This window comes from Muntiacus reevesi, chromosome 1 (assembly GCF_963930625.1).
Source record: "Muntiacus reevesi chromosome 1, mMunRee1.1, whole genome shotgun sequence".
NCBI classification, from domain to species: Eukaryota; Metazoa; Chordata; class Mammalia; order Artiodactyla; family Cervidae; genus Muntiacus; species Muntiacus reevesi.
The window spans coordinates 270253490-270275505 of record NC_089249.1 but is presented as its reverse complement, the minus strand read 5'-3'; the positions used below and the strand labels follow the sequence as shown (position 1 = coordinate 270275505).

Below are 22016 nucleotides of genomic sequence, written 5' to 3'. Positions count from 1 at the left end.
GGAAACCAAGCTGCACTCGAAGAATTGAAAAAGTGCTCGAGTTTAGAGAAGGGTGGAAGCAGACTGTGGGAGATCCTAGTGCGTGATGACAGTGAAAGGGAGGCACCCAGACTGCATAAGGACTGTTGGCCACGTTAAAGTCCGTGGTCTTTCCCCAAAGAGCAATGGAGAGCCATTGAAAAGTCTGTAAAGGGGAAGTGGCATCATTGTATTTGCCTTTTGTTGTGTAGCTACACTGTCGAAAACAGATGAAAGAGTAAGAATGGATGTTTGGAGACCAACTAGGAAGCTGTTTTGAAAATTTTGGTGGGAGGTGATGGAGATTTGGATTGGAGTTGTCTGACATGGAGATGGAAGGAAATGAAACAGTTTATCTATCAGAGGTGAAATCAACAAAACGTGGTGATAGAATATTCTTGTTTGGTGATGCTGTTACTTTAATGAAGGACAACACTTCATAAATGAAAATACCCAAGTGCCTGAGATCTTAGGTGTCCCCAGAACATCCAAACTGGCAATATTACTGAGGATCCAAATATATACAACTGTTTTAGTTATTTGGGTGACTTCATGATGAAGGGTCTGCTGATTTTTTATGTTAAAAGAATATTTATTAAATACTCTAACATCAGACTGAGGGTTTAAGGGGTCAAATTATTATCAAGAGACTTTATGATGAAGCAGCTGAATTGTTCTAAATTATTCAGAAATATAGTACAGTTAGAGTCATTCCAGAAATTAGTTTTTCTTCAACAATTCTTACAAAAATCCTTCCATCTTCATTGCTGCTCAAACGTATTTAGGCACCATTTCTTTCTAATTAGGAAAAATCAGTTTCGAATATGACAGTGCCTGGTTACTCATCATCAGTGGCTTATCAAACATGAATAAAAGGAAACGGGTAGGATACACGAAACTGTTAACGCATCAGAATTGTTAATTATCTTTTCTTCATTTTCCTTTCTCCTTATTGTATCTATCTGGCCACATTCACCCTTAACATGAAGAATTCTTCCTGAAATCTTCATGCCATTTTCTTGATTCAGATCTCTTTGGCTAACTTAGTTTTTTGGAAGAAATCTTTTATTGCCAAGTTTTTTCATTTGTTGCCTTACTTTATACCTCCAAATAGCACTAGATTGTTTCTGCAGCAGCAGCTGAAAACCGGTGTCTTCTCCTTTCCCATTTTGGATGCTCTGTCCTAGGCACCAGAGAAGCAAGTGGCCCATCAGCGCCCAGTGCCTCAGAAAAGGCACAGGGGCTGCAACCTGTACCTAGACGGCCTCTGGCTGCTAAAGCCCCTCTTGACCTCAGCAGCACCGGAGAAGCTGAGACAAGGGTGACCTGCTTGGCTACCTTGGCTCCTCTTTGTGGATAGACTGATAGCTGGGAGCTTGGAGTTGGTTGCTGAGAAACAGCTGGGTTAGTGGCAGGGAAGGAAGCATGAAAGGTCCCCTACAGGAAATTCTATTAGGATCTCCAATATCCTGGCTAGTCTGATTCCTAGACTGGGTTTGCAGCTTCTGTGCATATGCTTTACATGATGAAAATTTCTAACAAAGACACATGAATGAGTACTTCCCCCCTTCTGTTTATTTTGGTCTATATAGCAGTTCTAGAGCTGTTTATTAATTACTGTCTCTAAAATTGGTAAGTGACACTAGTTAGGAGATTTTGAACTTCTGAATGAATGCCATTTGTAGGCATCTATTGAATAAAACCACCTCTTGATCACCTATATGCATTATGCTAAGTTGTATAACTCCTTCTTTATTCTTCTTCTAAGTGTTCAGTGACCTCCGGCCATTTCTCTAACATGGAAATGGAAACTCCTGATGAAGGCTTTAATCGTCTCCAAAAAGGAACGTACATTCCCTCACTTGTAACCTTTGTCCCAGCAAAATATAAACTCCTACACAGCTCACCTCCTCTCAAGTCCAAGCTTCCTCCTGTATGACTTTTGCTACCTAAAATACACTTCTACATACTGTACTTCACCTTGCCTCCATCCTATAGCCTGTCCCTCCTGGTTTAAGAAATAATAATTTACAAGTGTTTATAAATACTTAAAACTATTGTTTCTGCTTACTTTTCTTGTGATGATTCCTCTTAGAACCTAGTCCAGCTTTCTGTACCTGGTTGATTTTCAGTGGGCTATAGAAAAATCTCAAGGAGGATTTAATGGAATGCCTCAAAGGTTCAAGGGAAAGTATTTTAAGTTTCCTTCTTCAATATTCAAATCCCTGAGGTTGTCACAAACAATATTGGAAATAATGATTTAATGTTCCCTTGGAACTCTTAAATTTTATATTAATGATAATCTGATTAAAATCAGTCTATACTGCTCGTCTTGAGATTTCTAAAGATGACAATGAATTAGAAGCACATCACCGTATTTTCTTCATTTTGGTAACTTGCCTAGTATTGGCTAAATATATTTACCTGGAATACATTAGAAATTTCTTGATTAAAAACAAGTCAATTATCCAGTGCACCTTCAAATTAAATTTTTAATATGCCTGAAATATATAATATATTGCTGCAATGAAAATGACTTGCTGAACTTTCACAAATTATCTAAGACTAAATCTTATTTAGAGAAATTCAAACACATAATGCAGCAAACCAGAATCAGTTTACTAAATGAGTCATAATTCCATTTAATATTCAGAATGATGTATAGGGAAGGAATAGAGGATGATTTTGCATTGACCTTCTCACAGCAAAATTATGAGTTCTGTTCTCTTTGATTATTAGCTCAAAAATGATCTATTTTAAGCTTTTGAAACTTAAGACTTAGTTCAAAAAGCACATGTTTATTCTTATGCCTGTGTTTATAAAACTTAACTAAATATTTTATACGGATTCACATGGAGAATGGATAGAGTGAGTTTCAAGAGCCATTGACAAATAAATCCTAACCATCAGATAGGAAATAGAACATTAATGTTAAGAAATCCTATTAAAAGTGGGAAGAAATGAGTAACTGGAAATAGAGGACTTAATATCACTAAGTGCTCAGAGTTCTAAATCAATTATCATGCCTGTTTTTAATACACTGTTAATACTGACATTGCATTTCATGAATCACATGGTTGGGATGATTTCTTCTTGTGTGAATAGCCTGCTCTGGAACTCAGTAAAAATGAAAAACAAGTTGAAAACCTTATCAGCCTACTATATTTACTAAAGCCTCTCAAACGTGCAATATCTAATTATAGCTAATTAAGAAATATACATGAGTCATAACAAAAGTATTTCATGGTTACTTATGTTAAAATCTTCTCCATTGAGTCATGATTCTTTTGTAAGAAATCTCAGTTGTGAACAGATACATATATGTATGTATGTGTATATGTTCATGTGTGTGTATATATATATGCATATATGTACACATACACACATATGTATATATGTGTGTGTGTGTTTTAATTTTCAGTGTTGTATGTATGAGAAACCAAAATCTCCCTGGGGGCATGCTGATGACTTGCATGTCACGCTGTCATTTCTGTTTTGAATGCACATCCTATTTTGACGCTGTAGTGTGCAGTGCATACATGTGTGTCCTATATATGGTATTTTGGTCTGATTGTGTGTTTGAGTTCTTTCTGGCTCTTTTTCTAGCAGAGTTCAATCCACAACTTTCTTCATTGGCGAATTTGTGGAATAAAAGTGAGTTAATTTGTGTTACACACTCTCTTAGATAACCTAGACCTACAGATTGGCTAAAGCTAAAAAGTAGAAAATTTTAAGAAACATATGAATTAAACTTAGTTGATCTTTAGTGAATTTAGAAAATATATTTTTCTTGGTAGTTTATTTTTGAAAAATTTCTGGATTGTTTTATAACCTAACATTTGGGAAAAACCCATCTATAAACATATAATACATGTGTTTTATAATATGTAGGTACCATATTATCTAGCCATTCTGTGGTTTCTTTATATCTATATTAGCCATGTAATTGCCTAAAAAAATCACTGCAACAAAAGAAAAAAACAAAAAAATGGATTGAGATTGTGAAACTTCTAAAAACACAAAAGATTCTGCAACTCTCACAGAGTCATATTTTTATGTACTTATGCCTTTTATTGGGCTTCAAAGAAGTTGAGTTGCTAATAAAGAATTTAAATTGTACTATAATATTAGATAATGACACTTTCAAAAACAAATTCATATGTTTCTCAGCTGAAGTTAAATCAAAAAGCAAAAATTAAGTCTTATTTTTCTACAGTTTGCTTCATCTGCTATCTTTAACATTCCCCAATCTTTCTTCTCTAACATGTCTCATAGTTAGCGAAGGTAGCAATGTTAATATTGATAGTATGCCTGTTAAATTCACTTTTTAAAAAACTTTTCTACTGTTTTCAGTTTTATTGAATCTACCTTCACCCAACCATCTAAAAAATAAAAGAGAATTGGGACTGAGATACTTAAACCCATTGGTGAGCTGGTTGGATTGGCTCAAGAAGCAGAAATTTTGTTATAAAATCCAGGGCCATTTTGAGAGTCATTGGATTTATAATTGAACTCTAGAGATTGAATCAGAAAATAAGGAATTAGTCCCTGTAACTGCCCCATCTTTCTATTGGCACTTGGGGAAATTACCGACCCTTTGTTTGTATCAGTATCCCAATCTGAAAAATAATACCATGCAGCTTATTGGTAAAAGGGATTTTGAGAGACAGTAAAATACCAAAGCTGTAGTTGGCTTTACATGTAAAAGGTTAATTGCGTACAGTGGTTATGAGTCAGGGTGTGTGGCTTTGCCTGGAGTAGTGAATCTGTGTGACACTGAGTGTTGCCTTGAGGCTCAGCTCTGCTCGTGTTCTTAGCCATTTTTTTCACAGGACAGCATTTCTTACAAAATGGAACTTTGTAAGATTCTTAGATAACAGTTGATGATGATAAATGGTCACAAGTTAAGAGACTTTAGTTTTTGATTTACTTATGTTAATTACTCTCACCTGATTTGACTCAAAAAACTTGTCCCTAGGAATTACCATTCTTTGTTCATTGAAACTCTTTCTGAGAAAGTCGAATATTTGTAGTATGACTCCTAACTGGGACAGTTTTGATAAACTTGGCATACCACGAAAGTATTTCATGTTCAGTTGATTTTAATGGTGATGAGAATGTGGTGGTAGTGATGATGGTGAAGATCATGGTGGTGATGACAATGACAATAACTCATTTGTCACCAACAACAAACATCTATTGAACATCCATCTCCACAACCCAATGGTGGATTTTGTTGCTTCAGAATAAGTTGGACATTAGTAATTAGAAAAAATATAATACTTTGCAGTTCCTGACTCCATCTGAAAAAAATAGGGAGCTATTGTAAACTTGGGAAATCTATTTCTCTTCCATATTTTGGCTAATATTTAACTCAGTGTATATAGAGAGAATATAATCCATAAAACCACTGTCTATGTAAAAGAGGAATATATCCTTATCTTTGACTATTTTATGATTTTTCTCCTTTCCTATGAGAAATTTCTCATTTCTACATAATTCCTTTGTCTTGGTTTAAGCCAAAGAATGCCTTCTAAATGACTTAATCTTATATTAAAATCTTTCCCTTTTTGTATTTTTGTAATTTGTATGTGGTTTCTGAAATGGTCTTGCTTTACAGTGAATTTTGCTGAAGGAGATAGAGCTCTTAAAAGGCATCAGTGCTCTTCCTTGATATACAAATACAGCTAGCATTCCTATTAACTGTAGTCTTTGCTCCAAATATTCCCTATTCCCTACTGCATCTGCCTTAAAAGGTAATGATAAAGCAGAGGGTAAGGAGGTTATCCAGAAGTTAATACCTCAATGCTCATTGAGAATTTTTCTTCTTAAATGGAGAGGAAATTAAAAGTCATTGTATTTTTATGAGTTACTTTATGCGAGAGACCAGTGATCTTGGGCACTCATCACGAATTTCCATGAAACTTAATGAAAACTTGAAGTCATAACACCTCTTACTATGAATGAAAAAACTTTAAAGGATCTGCAATGGCTAAACATTTAGCAGGAAGATCCACTAATAACCATCACAATATGCAGCACTTTTTCTCAGTTGAAAGCATTTGAAAACCCTGATGTAATTACAGACTAACTGGAAGCAGACCCGAATCTAAGATGCCACCAATGCAACAGACTTTGAATGTGTTTAAAGAGGAAAATTATTATATACCCAGTAAAGTCATGATGCATCCTCAGCCTCCACTACCAAAAGGAACAATTGCTAACCAGGAGACGCAATGCAGTTTTTCTTCCTGTAAATAAGATATTTCAAATTTTCCATTCTATTTAAAATATACTGTCCCATTTCTTTGTACAAAAGGATAAAGCAAATGAACTCTTACCAGAAAGGCTGCTTGAATGTTAAAGGTGCTTCTTCTAGCTGTGTGTACCAGAAAAAGCAATTTTTGTCTTGTGTAATTGTTGCTGGAAACCGTTTGCTGTTTAAATGTTAAGCTCCCTCCAAAAAACAATTGGCTGCCCTGACCTGTGCTTGAGTGATAAGATAATGAAAATGCTTTATTTCATTTACAGACAATGCTAATGAGGAAGAGTTGGAAAAGATCAAGTAAGGTAATGCTGAGCATGTGATCTTTCAGCTTTTCTCCTTGAGAAAAACTATCAGTTGCTTTCCCAGGCTCTCTCATACCTCTTCAAACTACACCTCAGAATTTCATCACTCTTCACTTTTTTCTTTTTTTCCCCATGAACTTTAAGCCAATCATGCGATGCTTTTTCAGTAAATAGAAGTTGCTCTGATCAATCACATCCAAACCATCCTCTTGCTAATCTGGGGTCACTTTTGAGCATCATTCTCAGCGTCTGGTTTCTGTTCTGGGCGCCACAGGGTCTAGAAAATGCCTTTGCTCCAGATCAGGTTTAAAATGATGGCGCTAGGGTAGGGACAACTCCAGAGAGGAGGAATATCCATATAATATGCTGTTTTCATTCACTGAAAACCGAGTCTGAGGTTTTCTAAACTCAAAATTCCTTTTATTGCTACACCTTTGACGTGCATAGTGAGAACAGCTTTCTGACATTGCTTCTCCTCTCACTTCATGAAATAAATGGCACTTGGGAGTGAGAGGAGTTTATAGTTCTCGTAGCTTATCAAGCCTTGGCTCTTCCTATAACTTGTAAAATATAAAAGATCTATTCTAAGTTTCTAATTTGTTCAGTGGTGGCACCATTCTTGTACACAAATAAATATTAAGATGAAACCGACGTTTGCATGACTACTCCTTGGAATAAATCAAAAGGATTTTATTTTTAAAGATCTTTTTTGCTCAAATTTCTATTTTACAAAATCAGTACTCCTTTTGAATAGTGACTTATTTTTTTAGACCCTGGAACATAACAGTCTTTTTTCTTCCATTCTGATTGAATCATGCTATTATTTAAATTTTTCTTTAATTTTGTCACTTTCATTATCGTGAATTAAGAAAATCCTTATAGCAACATGTTTATTTTTGATAATGTCTTAACTTACCTTAACCAGAATTTCTTACTGTAAAAACCTTCTTCCCGGTTATTGTAGAATTATCAGCCAAAAGATAATTTGGATGATAAAAAGGTCAGGTCCACGTTAAAAATCACCTTTATCATTTTAATAAAATTAAAAACATTTATTAAGGAAACTTGCTGAATATTTCTCACCTAGTGTTCACTAGGTTTTCTCCTGACCAAAATAAAATTTGAAAAATGTTCTGAAGGAAATGTTTGTACTGTTCATATTTATATTATACTTTTTTCTTTGTAATTATACTTCAAAATTAGTATTATATTAAAGATATGTGTGTTTAAAAATTCATGTAATTTGACTTTCTTCATTCTATGTCTACATTATACTGTATCTGTGTAAAAACACTGTAATCCATTAATACATATCAATATCTTTCTTCCAGTTGTAGTTAAGATATAGTGCTAGAGCAAGATATTATATAGCTTTGAGTATTAACTAGAAGGAATAATCTATTTTATTGAAATATATAAGAACAAAGATTCTTCTTTAAATAGTTTATTTAATTAATATTTAAATTTAGTTTTAAAGCTAAATTAAGCCAACATAAATCCATTTTTTTGATCCACAAAAAATAATAAACATCTATTCTTTGCTATTTTTATATCTAAACTTCTGAAAAGAGTTTTTAAGCATTAACAATCCAATTGTACATTCAAACTGGTATATTTTCTAGCTTGACACTGATGATACAGCACTCCCTATATCCAACTGCACTCATTGGGGTACTTGGTAGATTATTTTTAGTGTATATAATAATATAGCTTTGGGGTTTTTAGCCTGAGGGATTTTCAGTTTTATAAAATTTAATGGGGACAGTGAATGCTGAGTAGAAGAAAATCATTTGGTTTTTTTTTCTATGAGAACATACTGAATACCTGATAATTCATTCAAATTGTCATTGTCCCTTAAAATATGTGCCATATTCATCTTAGTGTTACAAGAGCAGAGTGTTAAATTGAAAATCCAGGGAAAGTTTGAAATTTCAATTACCACCTCATCCACTCTCCTTAACACACAAAGAGACTGCTCCCCCCTGTTCTTTCCTCTGGGGACTGAAGGAGCAAGGATGATGTTCAGGTAAATAGTCCTTCCGGAGAAACGAAGGGATAAATGACTGTACTTTGTAGTTATGTGTGTTACTGTGCTGTGGAAATGCATCAGTTTTGTAATGATTTCAGTGTTTTCCCTTTAAAGATTTCCTGTGTAAGTAAAGATTTTTCCTCTTTTATTTTTGGAAAGAGGATGGAATTTCTTTGGATGACTCTTGAATACAGGTATTTTTACATGTGATATAACCGTACTCAAAGTCAAAGGTGAATTTTTCATATAAACAGGTCATTTTCTTCTTTGGAATCTTGGTTTCTGGGACTGAAGTCTGCTTTTTTGTAGACAGGCTTCCATCTGCTTTTGAGCCCCCTTGGTGAAGATAAGATTTGAGAATTATACACTTTGTGCCAAAGACTTACATATAGTCAGATAATGTTGTTAGTTATTCTCTCCAATGTGGGGTTCCCCTTTGCTTATTTTCTTTTTATTTTCAGAAATGATATAACCATGAAAGGGGGGAGAGGAAGATCTAAAATGACATTGTTATTTTTTTTAATATGCACATCTCCTCAGTGTATACATTCATCAGCTCAGGGAATTTTTCATTTCTTAAATAGCCGCCCATTTGCATTGTCTTGCCAACGGCAGATTCTTTCAATAGAAATCTCATTATTTGTGAAACTCACATAATGTGGGGTTGTGTTTACTAAGAAAGTGAGAGTGGTGAAGAGCCGATTTGAGGACAGAGAAATTGTAATTACTGGTCAGGACAGATTTCGATATTATTTGGAATATGTGTGTTACTATCTAATAATGAGTAGGGGAAAACCACGCCTAAACTTACCTTTGGAAAGGAAGAGTGTTAAAATATGTGTTATATTTGAACTGTGTGTTAGCCAGTAAACAATTATGAATTCCATAGTACTCCCTCTTCTGAGGATAGTAGCATCCTGTGATACACTCCTTCTGGTTTTTCCACAAAGCATACTTTCCACTGTGCACATTTCTAATTCTGCCCAGGCTTTTGTAGGAAAATGTTATTTTAAGAAGAAAGGGATCGATAACTCCCTAAACTTGGGCAACTGGATAATTATCCTGGCCAAAATTTTCTATGTAGGTGACAAGATGCATTTTGGCAGAGAAATAGTGATGCTTTGAGTTATTGTAATATTTTATTCTTTAGAAGAAGCTTATCATTGATAATTTATTCTAAGGCTAAATTATTCAACAAGAAAGCTTTGTGAGCGCAGAAGAGAAGGTGTATATAAATTTTGTGAATTCATTTTGTGGGGTCAAACAAAAAATAGAAAATAAATAATGAAATAATTGCCTCTGTCAGATGGCAAGCAGAAATGATTTTATACCTCATTTTGTGTCTGTGTGTGTTTTAACATAGAAGAATAGGTTTATCAGTGAGAGTAATAGTGAACTTATATGCTTTCAATAAATCACTTTAATTCTATGAGAAATAACCATTGTGATATAAAGATATACACATTGCAATTTCTGTTCTCAACAATAACAGTTTAAAATTGTTTTAAGAAGAGTTCATCCTTTGAATAATATGACTATGTGATGACATCTCATTAGCATATCTTCTGTTACTTGATAGCTTATTTTTTAGTAATATCTTTTTTATAAAGATTTTATTTTAATCACTTAGCATAATTTTAATGAACTATAAAACACTTTATTCACTGGTTGAATGAGGCAATTTATAATAAGACTTTTGGCAAGGATATTGTTAATTTAAACTAGAGAACACTTTCAACTCTGTAAGTCTGCAGGGTGTAGTTAAACCTGACACCTTGGATGACACATTAAAAATGCATCAGTGAAAACCTCTAAGTGCTTTAATTTAAGAAATGGTAGAGAAACAGATTAACACATTTTTAAGTATCTCACACAGTCAGTCAGACATGGTGGGAAAAAAAGTCATTATTTAACAATTACAATGTCCTTTTTATAAAGGCCTCATATCCTGATAATCAATAGAGGGTGATCTTTAAAAAGTTGCAAAAATGAAAACTTTAATGGTGTTTTACTTTCTCAACTATGAGTAACCAAAATGGCTTTTCTTTGGTGTCTCATTTCTAATGATTATGTATATGTCTGAAAATACTAAATGCTGACATGTTTTTGAAGGAAATATAAAACTCTTTTAAAAATTCTTACTCTTTACTATCCATACTCCCAAATTTTTCTTATTTGGAAGTTCTATAAAGTCAACCTCATAATTAAGACGTCTGCAATACAACAATAAACAAAGGGCAAATTGCATGAACATTTGTATTATAAAGGACTGTATTTTTATCTGAATTAATTATACTCTTAAAATTCATAATAAGTTTATTTAAAATAGAGAGATCATAATGCCAGTAAATATTGGATTATCCCCTCAAAATACATGGAGCTGTAATTAAATTTTATATTGAGATGATTTTTTTTCTTGCTATTTCTGACAGTGTTTTCCCAGAGGGATAAAATATCATAAATTTTTATGTATTGTAATTCATAACTACAGGGATTTGCTGTAACAAGAGCATTACATTTATTTGACCCCTCATGTTGAATTTTTAAAATGTTGGGAGTCCTTTGGGGAGAATCTGGATGAGCAGGCACAAAATGAAATGCCAAAATGTAATCTTAAGGAGAAAGTGGGTTCCATGATGCCTCTGTTCTAGCTCTAAGATGTTTAATTGTTGGATCATAGATTGGCACTCACACTGCCAATGTGTGCAACTGAGTGAGCTTTCTGGACCCTTTCTGGGCTGATCAAAGAGAGGGAACGGACATAGCTTGACTCCAGGATGATGAAGTCTCATTCACAGATTACATGGCCTTTTAGTTCAAAGATTCCTATGTATGTACATATAATGTGTATCATCTAACATGCATATGTTAGATATAGATGTGTGTGTGTGTGTGTGTGGTTGTAGAATGTGACTGGGAGGAGATTTATTGGTTTTAAACCCCCAAAATATCTACAATGAAATTAAATCATAATTTTTTAAGGACTGGTTGACAAGCCCTGGTTGACAATGCATGTATTTATAAATATATATGTATGTGTTAGATATACATGTGTGTGTGCGTGTGCATATACACACACACAGGTATGAGAAAGACTCCAGGTAAAATTTCTAAAAAGAATAAAAGAGCAAGCAGGGCCAGCTTCAGCTACAGAGTGGGTCCTTTGTGGAGCCGACACTGCCTCTCTCCCTTCAACAGTATTTAAAAGGACAGTGGGCGTTGCAGAGGGATTATATTTATGTTTAAAGAGTATAAATGATATGAACATCTATTTGAGGAACCAAGAAGACAAGAAAATAGTGTTTCAGTGTGCGCTTCTACTTCACATTCCTGTATTCACTGACATGTCGACAGGCTTGGTCAACTTGCTGGAGGTCTCTGAGAATCACGGCTTTGGTAACCAGATTGCAGTGTGACCAGGAAAGGCTATGAAAATTATTTACTTATGCACGTACTCGTTTTTTACCTCTTAAACGCCCAAAGAAGTGGGCAGGGAGGTAAGAGGAAATTATGCACCTATAAAAACATGCTGTGTAATAATAATACTACCTGACTTGACTTTTACATCGGAATCTCATACTTCAAAACTTCCAATCTACTGTGAATGTTTTGAGTATCATAGAATTACTGAACTAAAATAACATGCAATGTGTTTAAAGGCCTCTACAATTTAAGGCCAATAAAAGATATGACTTTTAATGAATTCAGTGGCTATTCTTGCTTGTCCAATGACAAAGTCATTCAATCTTTCTATGATTTATTTTATACGGAAATAAATAGAAATATTATGTTTATATATACTTGTATATATAAATATTTTACTATTAAGCATTAAATATATATAAATAGTTTCATATAATATGAAACATATCATCATATTCATTTGTTGGGGAAAAATTGGACATTTAGTTTTATTTCTCTGAGAAAAAGAATACATCTTCAGCAGACAAATGGATAAGGAAGCTGTGGTACATATACACCATGGAATATTACTCAGCCATTAAAAAGAATACATTTGAATCAGTTTTAATGAGATGGATGAAACTGGAGCCCATTATACAGAGTGAAGCAAGCCAGAAAGATAAAGAACATTACAGCATACTAACACATATATATGGAATTTAGAAAGATGGTAACGATAACCCTATACGCAAGACAGAAAAAGAGACACAGATCTATAGAACAGACTTTTGGACTCTATGGGAGAGGGCGAGGGTGGGATGATCTGAGAGAACAGCATCAAAACATGTATATTATCAAGTGTGAAACAGATCGCCAGTCCAGGTTGGATGCATGAGACAAGTGCTCAGGGCTGGTGCACTGGGAAGACCCAGAGGGATGGGATGGGGAGGGAGGTGGGAGGGGGGATCGGGATGGAGAATACATGTAAATCCATGACTGATTCATGTCAATGTATGGCAAAAACCACTACAATATTGTAAAGTAATTAGCCTCCAACTAATAAAAATAAATGAAAAAAGAAGAATACATCTTCTAGATTGTTTAAATGAAAATCTCATTAACTTTTAGATTAATAATAGGATTTTTTAATCCTTGAGGAGAAACTTCTTAGTATGCGTTGGGTTTTTTGGAGGCAAAAAAAAAGTAGATTTGAAAAAGATATTACCAATGGATCTTGCTTCTTTAATAAATTAAAAAACTCAACAGAAATAGTTCAACAGTTCATCATTCAGAATAACTTCAATAATTTTCCTTTTATCTGCTTGACACCTATTGTTTTTGTTCTGTTTCCTTTTGTTATTATTTTATAATTTTAGCATTTTTAAAGTGGCACTTTCCTTCACTTACCAAAGTCTTGTCTTGGCAGAGACTGAAGTGTAACTAAATATCTATAATTAAGACTTAAGACAAGTCTTCTCTGGAATTCATAATGAGTTTATTCCACTTTTCTTGCCCTCCACAATAAAATCACCACTTTCTGTTTAGAACTCGTTATTGTAAAACAGGTGTTTCATTATTATTGTTTTTTGTTATTGTTATTATTAGAAATTCTAGTGAAAAGAAGGTCTTGGCTAATCTATTGTGAATTTTATATTCATCAGAGGTATAAGTGGCATAAGGGTCCACAGGAAAATTAACTTGTTTTATTTGAAAGAAAAACCTAAATTTACATGAGAATGTAGGTTGTAAAATCAAACATAAATTTTAGTTGGTTAATAATGACAGAAGTAATTAAACATGGCATAAAAAGCACAGCCCGGGGACTTCAGTGGATCCAAATGTGATGAGTATTTTGTTTCTCAAATTTTAATAGAGAAACCTAAGTTCTTAACCATAAAAATTTCTCCCTACCCGCACCAACTCATCAATCTCATTTTGCTCTTTGCAGGCTAATCACATAATTAGGTCATTGTCCCTGATGTTCATCTGGAGAAGAAGAGAGTAGGAATTGTTGCAGTTTCAGTATTAGGTCACCTTAGACCACTTAGGCTTCCCTCATAACTTAGTTGGTAAAGAATCTGCCTGCAATGCAGGAGACCCCGGTTCGATTCCTGGGCCGGGAAGATCCGCTGGAGAAGGGATAGGCTACCCACTCCAGTATTCTTGGGCTTCCCTTGTGGTTCAGCTGGTACAGAATCCGCCTAAGGGCTTCCCTAGGGGCTCAGATGGTAAAGAGTTTGCCTGCAATGCAGGAGACCCAGGTTTGATCCCTGTGTTGGGAAGATCCCCTGAAGAAGCGAACGGTTACTCACTCCAGTAGTCTTGCCCAGAGAATCCCATGGACAGAGGAGCCTGGTGGGCTGCAGTCAATGGATTCACAAAGAGTCGGACACAACTGAGTGACTAACACTAGACCTCCTGAACTTTAATTGAAGTAACAAGATTTTTAAGTGCTAAATGGTTGTCTTAGTTGTTGTGACTGTTGAGTCTAGAGCCAAGACTTTCACATTGATTTAAGTCACCTTAACACATTTTGCATTAAGAAAAAACTCAGTGTTAGCTGAATAACTTGTTACTGACTCTGGAGAAATGATTTTTGTCAGGAGCTTCAAGAAATAATTTCTTTAATATATTTTAAAATTTATCCACATTTTGTTTAGCAGGCTGCTTAATTAAAAGAGAGCTGGGAATCAAGGGGAAAAAAGAACTGGCAGTAGAATAGGACAACATGCTTCTTTTCCAGAAGCTACAGTAGGATTTTTTGAGTTAAACAGTAGCATAGCATCAAAGATTACTGTCATTGCTTCTAAGGTTTGTGCTCCAATGTTCAACTGTAAATGTATTTTGTAAGGATTTTTCTAGAAACTGATATGACAGTGTGCTAAATATGGCAGTTGAGAACCAGTGCTATAAATGCAAATAATGTGTAACTCTTTAATGATGGTCAAACCATGTCTTAAACTCAAGAGTTTTTCCTGATGACCTCTCAATTACTATGCTACCTGAACCAAACCAGGTACAAGCAACTTAGGGAAATGTAATTAGTTTCATTAAGAAATAGATTTCATGTAAAAATCACAGGTAGAGTGCATAGATGATCTCTGATATATTTCTAGTTAAACTTAAATTATTCAAATTGCTGCACACCTTAAAGTATGTTAGTTCATTATTGCTTTCTGACATGATTTCTTGGAAGGATCACTTTAAAAGGAATATATATCCTTAAGCAAATGTAATTCCAAGTAACTGACAGTTGATCAAATATTCATTGAGCACCTTCTATGCATAATCAGGTATCAAGTGAGGTCCTAGGCCCTACCATCTTAGGTATTCATGCTAACACAAAATTGTGGAATAATCAAATAAATTACAAAACTGCTTTCTCTACGTCAGTGTCAAAGGTTGGTGCTTTCCCATAGCTGTCATCAGTTACCCACAAAGTTTAAAGGATGCATGCAATTTAGATGTTCTCTTTAAAAGTGGGGATTCTTGATTTCCTAAAATCTAAATTGGTTTCACTTTATAAAAGTCTGATAAGTAATAAAATGTCCAATATGAATCCGTTGCTTTGTTTCCAGCTAAATAGCCATCTTTCTTAGTATTCATTTATTTTAAAAATCATTTTAGGGAAGTTCCAATTAACTAAGTAATTTATATTATATATACAAAGTGTTATGTTGTAAAACTAGGAAAATTTTAGTAAGGAATTCAGACAAAATTGACTAGGTACATGTTTATAAATAAGATTTGTGCTGTTGTTATTTTAAAATTCTCTAAATTATCTTGTTAAAAGGAACAGATAGTATCAGATTTATTTCTCAATTTTAAACTATGTTTAAACAGTTCTACTTTCTAAAATAAAATGTTAGACTCAGATGCATTTATAAACAACTAATAAAGAGGTAAGTAGACTCTTTTAAAATTACAGAAATAATCCTTTCTAAGCTTTACTACCACTGGATTAGATAAGAGCAAGACAGTTTAATTAAAATTTTAAAAATGTTATTTATTCAAAAGAAGAAAATTTACAGTTCATAAACATCCAAAATGTCTTTAGGATATATCATTTTAAGGTTTTTACTTGTCTTAATTTTGATGAGTTAATCAAGTATGCTCAAAACACCTCAAAATTTAGCTAAATATTTGTTTATTTTTAGGAACTCTCAGAAAAAGAAGTGCTTGGATCTTATTTCTCTGTGAAGTCTTTCTTTTGGAGGGTAATGTCTAAATCCTTTATATTAGTATTCTTGACTTTTGGTTCTGATTATAGTAATTTGGAAGTTCAATGTGAATTAAGAAATTCACTTTTTAAAATAGACTATTTTAAAGAGAGATGTATTCATTTGCCTTTTTTATTCACTCTTATTCTGTCATTTAGGTGACTCTTTTATTCTTCACTTGTAAAAACTAAGAGCTTCATATATTTAACATATTGCTTTGAAGTCAGTTCCTAGTGGGCCCAGATTTATCCCAAATTCTTAACAATTAGAGATCCACAGATCTTTCAGGAATATACGGCATTGTCTAGAGAGTTGATAAAGATGCTTTTCCCCTTCTTAAAAAATCTTCCATCTATTTGGCGGAAATAATTATATTACAGTGATCTTGTACTATATACATACTAGATAATGAGTGTTCTTTCTTTGGAAAGAAAACCCTGTGAATTAGAAAACGGCAACTCTGCTTTCGATTTAAATTAAGCAAAAAAATTCCACAAAGAATTTTTTTTAATGCTTTTGCCATTTAATTTATTTACACTTTCATGATTTAAACATAATGAGCTCTGTCATCCTTTTTCTCTGTTATAATTCTGCATTGTGCAAGGCACGGCTTATTACTAATGCACCTACGGCTTTGCCTTCAAGAGTTTCCCTCTTTCTTGAAAAATTCATACTTGGTACGTGATTACCTGGTAATAGATAGTGCAGTGAAAATGCTACTCTTGCAGGACTTTGCCATTTTCTTTTCTTGGTTCTTAAACCTGCTCATGACTGAAAGCTACCCTTCTGCTTTTAGAGTTTTAAGATTTGTTGCGGTGTCTCTGCAAAGCAGACAGGCAGGTCCTAGATTAAGTCATGCAGTGACTTGACCAATGAGCAAGTAAAACCAATACCTGTTTATCTTCTACCTCCTCCCCACACACTTCTTTTTTCAGTCTTGTATCTGCATGAGCTTATTTTAATTACTCTAGCTTCTTCATTTCCTTTCAGTCTACTGATGACTACCTTCACGGATGTTATTCTGTATTGCTGGCAAAATAATAATGTTTTCTCTTATATGTTCATACATTATCCTTGAAGACACAGAGTGCCTGTTTTTAGAATTACCCCATTACCTTAAATGGAAAATAGCTTTCGGCAAAAATTTTTTCTCCGTTTTCCTAAGACCCACAATTATGATGGGCTCATACGGTATACACCTTTGCCAAGAAAACAGAATTCAGGGGTGTTCAGCGTTTGTTCTGTGGGCAGCAGACGTACAGAATGATCATTCTGAAGACTTGCAGCAGGACCACCTCTGTAAGCACTGCTCTCTAAGGGTTTCCCTTTCAAATGACCTCAGCATCTTTTCACTTTCTACTTCCAAATTAGTCTTCTACTTATCAGTACTTTCCATTTGGTTGTATCCATCTTTAAGTATTCTTCACTAACCTTTCTCATCTCTTAATCTGCTGTATTTTAGAATATCAAATATGCGAATTTAAAAGATAGCATTTTTATATCTGCAGTACAGTGATCTACTGTCTTTTTTCTGAGCATATACTGAGCTACAAACAAATGGAGTCATAAAAGCAGAACCTTGAGAGGTCATTTATGTTACCAGTGAGCCAACTAAGGCCCAGAGAAATGGGGCCGTTGCCCTGAAGTGCCTAAATGATATGATCAAGACAAATATTTCTCTCCTTCTGAATGTCAGAGAAATAAATATTTTGGTGAAGACTTAAAGCAGCAGAGTTCTTTTGGGGCTGATGAATAGAGATTCAGCATATAGATAGAGCTGCCCCCTAGTTAATCTCCATTCACAGCCTTTCAAATCCTTCTTGCGTTATGTGACCCTTCTTCTGTGATCTGATCCACGAAGGGATGGATGTGTTTGAGGGCTATGATGTTGCTGTGTTTGAGGTTTCATTTCACAAAATCAGTGACCAAGTCTGCTTTGAGTGAGTGTGATCTTTCATAGTCTCATTCAAAGGTCACTCTTATAACTGACCTCATTGCTCTTTGTGCAAGCAATGTTTGTATTCTCATGAACTTTTGTAAAAGATCTGTATAAAAAGAGGTTTCCCATTTCTTCAGACACGCAGGAATCCTAAACAGCTCAGATAAAATCTTACATGAAGAGTGTATGTGTGCTTTGGGAGTTAGAAAGAAAGTGATATGAAAAAAATTATCAGCTTATTTATTATATAAGGATTAATACTTTGTCCAGGAGAGGGTGCCTGAATTACACTGAGTGAACCTGAATCCTGGGGAGAACTGGCTCAACAATGTCATAGCTACTTGCTATATCTTAATTTCCTTGAGAGCAGAATAATGGAGAGAAAAAAGTGAAGTGATACGGGGATATTCTAATTTTTCCAAAAGCATGTCATTTATAATTTATCAAAACATGGTATCTGAGCACACAAAACATTAAGCAATGGATATGGCAATTACCAAGTTTCTCATGAAAGGAATAAAAATATGTGAAACCAATTGGATTGCTCTAAGTCAGGATTTCATTAAAGACATTTAACTTCCCATTAAAGGATGGTAATTCAGTGCAGTTCTTTCAAATATTTAGTACATTTAAGTTTCTTCCCAGTTATTTCCACTGATTAGACATTTAGATTCTGTTGACTGAGAGCTAATTGAACAATCCTTCTTATGAGAGCATTACAGTGAATTAAAGAGAGATTTTAATATTGTTTAAATGGAGAAGGCTGGGCTATGCCAAGATGCCTCATATAGAAAATGGAGAAATGGATCATAATATGAAATGAGTAAAAGAAAATTGCATAGAATACAGAACAATTCAGAGTTAGTCAGAGTGCTACTTTATAGTAGGGTCAAACAAAAGTTTGGTTGAAGGAAGACCCTGCAGACCAAGGAGAGGAGGTATTGAGGCATTTGCTTTGTAAAACACGAATGTGATCCTGTGCACAAGTGCTTGTATCCTGAACAACTCAATATATGACATACCCAGGAAAAGTTCAAGTATTATTTCTATCAATAGGTATGACAATAAGGCCCTTAGGAAAGAAATGAACTTTTAGTTAAAAACCTCAAAAAAATGTCTCTCTGTATCAAATACAAGACTCATTATTTCTTTCCCATACCACTGATGGATATTTACAGATTACTTTAGCAAACCTACAAGGTTACAACTTACATGATGCTTTTCTGTTTGTATATATTTTGAGCAAATACAGTAAAAGCTTAAGATCTTTTTTTTGGGGGGGGGGCCACAGTTAAGTTTAGAAAGGGTAGTTAAAACATCTGAAGTAAACAGAAATACGTTTCTGACAACATAAATTGAATCAAGAAGCAATAGACATAGGAAAGAAAGTTTGCAGATAAAAACCTGAAGAATCTCTCTAAGGATTATAGCACCAGTGAATCATCTTCTAAGAAAAAAAGGGATCGAAGCTTTATTATTAGATGAGACACTTCAGACCAGACTGGACAAAGCGCTGGGAGGGTTTCCTGTAAAGGCAATCCTCCTTTGAGAGGGTGGATGGACCGTAGAACAAATCTACTTGTTGGACTTCATCATCCAGGTGCAATTCACTGGAATAAACTCAGCAGGAAAAGGGAAAGATAGAAAATGCCTGTGTCTGGGGTGAGCTCATAATTGCTCCACGCTCCAAGCTTTGCAGCACAAAACAGTCATTCCAGGCTGTCATTATCTCTTCTTTGTAGTGTCTTGTGGATCATTTGATTAAATAAAGGCAGGTGCACCTCTGTGCTGAAAATAGAGGCAAGGGCTGTCTGCACACACAACTGTTGTAAAGACACAGGCTATGTCTTTCACTCCAGTTTCATAGTATCTGGGTCTCATTTAGAAGGATTAGATTTCACACAGGTTTAAAAAAAAATCCAGGATAACAAAAGCCAAGGATTATTTGCACACAACAGGAAGAAGATTGGTACGACTGAGCATCCCTTTAGCCACATGTTAAGTCTAAATAGACTTTTTTGGTTTGGTTCTCTGATTTAATCAGGATCTGAATAATAGGAATTTATTATTAGTTATCCAGTTTTTTTTAAGGAACAGAATTAGTCAACTTTATTCATGAAAATTGGAATTTAGAGATATTCTTAATTTATTTACAAAACTCTACAACTTCACCACCTTTTTAATGAGACTATAATTTGTGATGGAGTGCAGCTAACTCTCAGCTGCTTTTGCTTAACAACATATGCTAGAGTTATCACCTCTTGAAATTTTTTTCTTTCTTTAAGCCCTTGATTAGCCCTTCTTAATAACCTATACCCAAGGATGTATTTCATCTAAATATAAGTCAAAGAGTTTCAACAAATCCTATAAAAATTAAAAACATTTTTGAGTTGAACTTATTAGACTCTGTCCAAAAATTGAGCTGTAGTAGGAAAAATAAAAAATTAATTATCAGCAATTCCAAATTAAAATCGCTGCTTTGCCAATCTTTAGTCATTTGGCATTAGGTAGGGTATTTATCTTCTCTGTAGCTCAGTTTCTGTATCTTAAAAATACTTGTCATGAAAAACGCTAGATTGTGAAAACTCCAGCACTTAATAGCTGCTCAATACATCTTGATTTCTTTGTGTGAACTAACCTAATTCAGTCTTCCTTGTTGATATTAGTAAAGCTGATGACTCTCATCACAATACTTTCCAGCTGCTGTAGAATTCATATAATAGAAACTTTTAGCTCCGCCATGATAATTTCTTTCCATTTGTTCTTGTTCAGCTTTATCTTTTTTATCCACCTCTTGTTGGTCTTGGTCTTGGTAGTGAAGGGAACTTCGGGTTTGTTTTTTTTAGCAGCAAAGACAACAAAGATAAGTGTTACAGGGGGCAAAATTTCTGTTACTTTAGAAATATCTCTTTAAATGTTAAAAGAGATTCACACATGGGATTGCAGGTACTATGATCATAGTTATTGCCTGTCCATGCAACATTTATTCTCCTGGAACTTTATCACCATTTTGACATTGGAAACAGCCTCCAAAACTTTGAGGGAAACAGACTTGGGAAAATTATTTTTTCTATGATTTCTCCCGCTCGACTACTTTCCTCTGCTATACCTGTTAACAAAACCCTGAAACCACTCAACAGGATCTATCACCATATAATCTGTCCTTTATTTGCTTGACCATTACAGTGTTATGTTACTAAGGAAAATGGTGGCTGGAAACTACCGTTGCCCTGGTATTTGTCTTCATTGTGCTAGGAGACATTTTCTGACAGTGACTTGAGATGCAAATACATATTTCTTTCCAATAAGTTTTTGCTGGAGTGATGCTAGACTCTGATTAACATGAGGTGTTGAGAGTTGCCCAAAGATTTCCCCTATGGCTCTGATCGTTCATTTCCATCCAGACATGCGGCAGGCCTGCTCTTCCTGTCCTGGGCTTCTGCAGAACAGAGCTTCAGAGTACTCATTACCAAAATGTACAAGTAAGTTCAACCAGTTGGTTTTTTTTTTTTCTTCAGAGCTTGCATGAGCTGTGATCTCTCATGGCAGACTTACTCTTCTGAAAACCATCCCCTATCCTAACATCTTTTATGTGTATGAAAAGGGATTGAAATCTTGAATTCATTTTCAAGGCATAATGTACATAAACTAATATTCTGTTTAAATGCCAGCTCACTAATTCTAAAATCTTGCTTACATGTCATTGACTAATTACTTCAGATTTTGAAATTTACATTGTCACCTGATATCTTGATATTCTTTATTAAATATGAACTTGGATGGATATTCCTTAAAGAATGTGCAACTTCACTGCACAGGAGAATCACATGAAGTGTTG

The 22016-nt window shown here is 34.4% G+C and overlaps 1 protein-coding gene across 1 annotated transcript in view; it reads left to right on the top strand.

The window, feature by feature from the left end:
- MCTP1 (multiple C2 and transmembrane domain containing 1) overlaps positions 1–22016 on the top strand; it is a 550845-nt gene that overhangs the window by 311929 nt on the left and 216900 nt on the right. The window contains exons 6-8 of the mRNA XM_065936796.1: positions 6550–6588; positions 16177–16236; positions 21583–21660. Coding sequence (XP_065792868.1) covers positions 6550–6588; positions 16177–16236; positions 21583–21660 — 177 coding nt within the window. The remainder of the gene's footprint in view (positions 1–6549; positions 6589–16176; positions 16237–21582; positions 21661–22016) is intronic.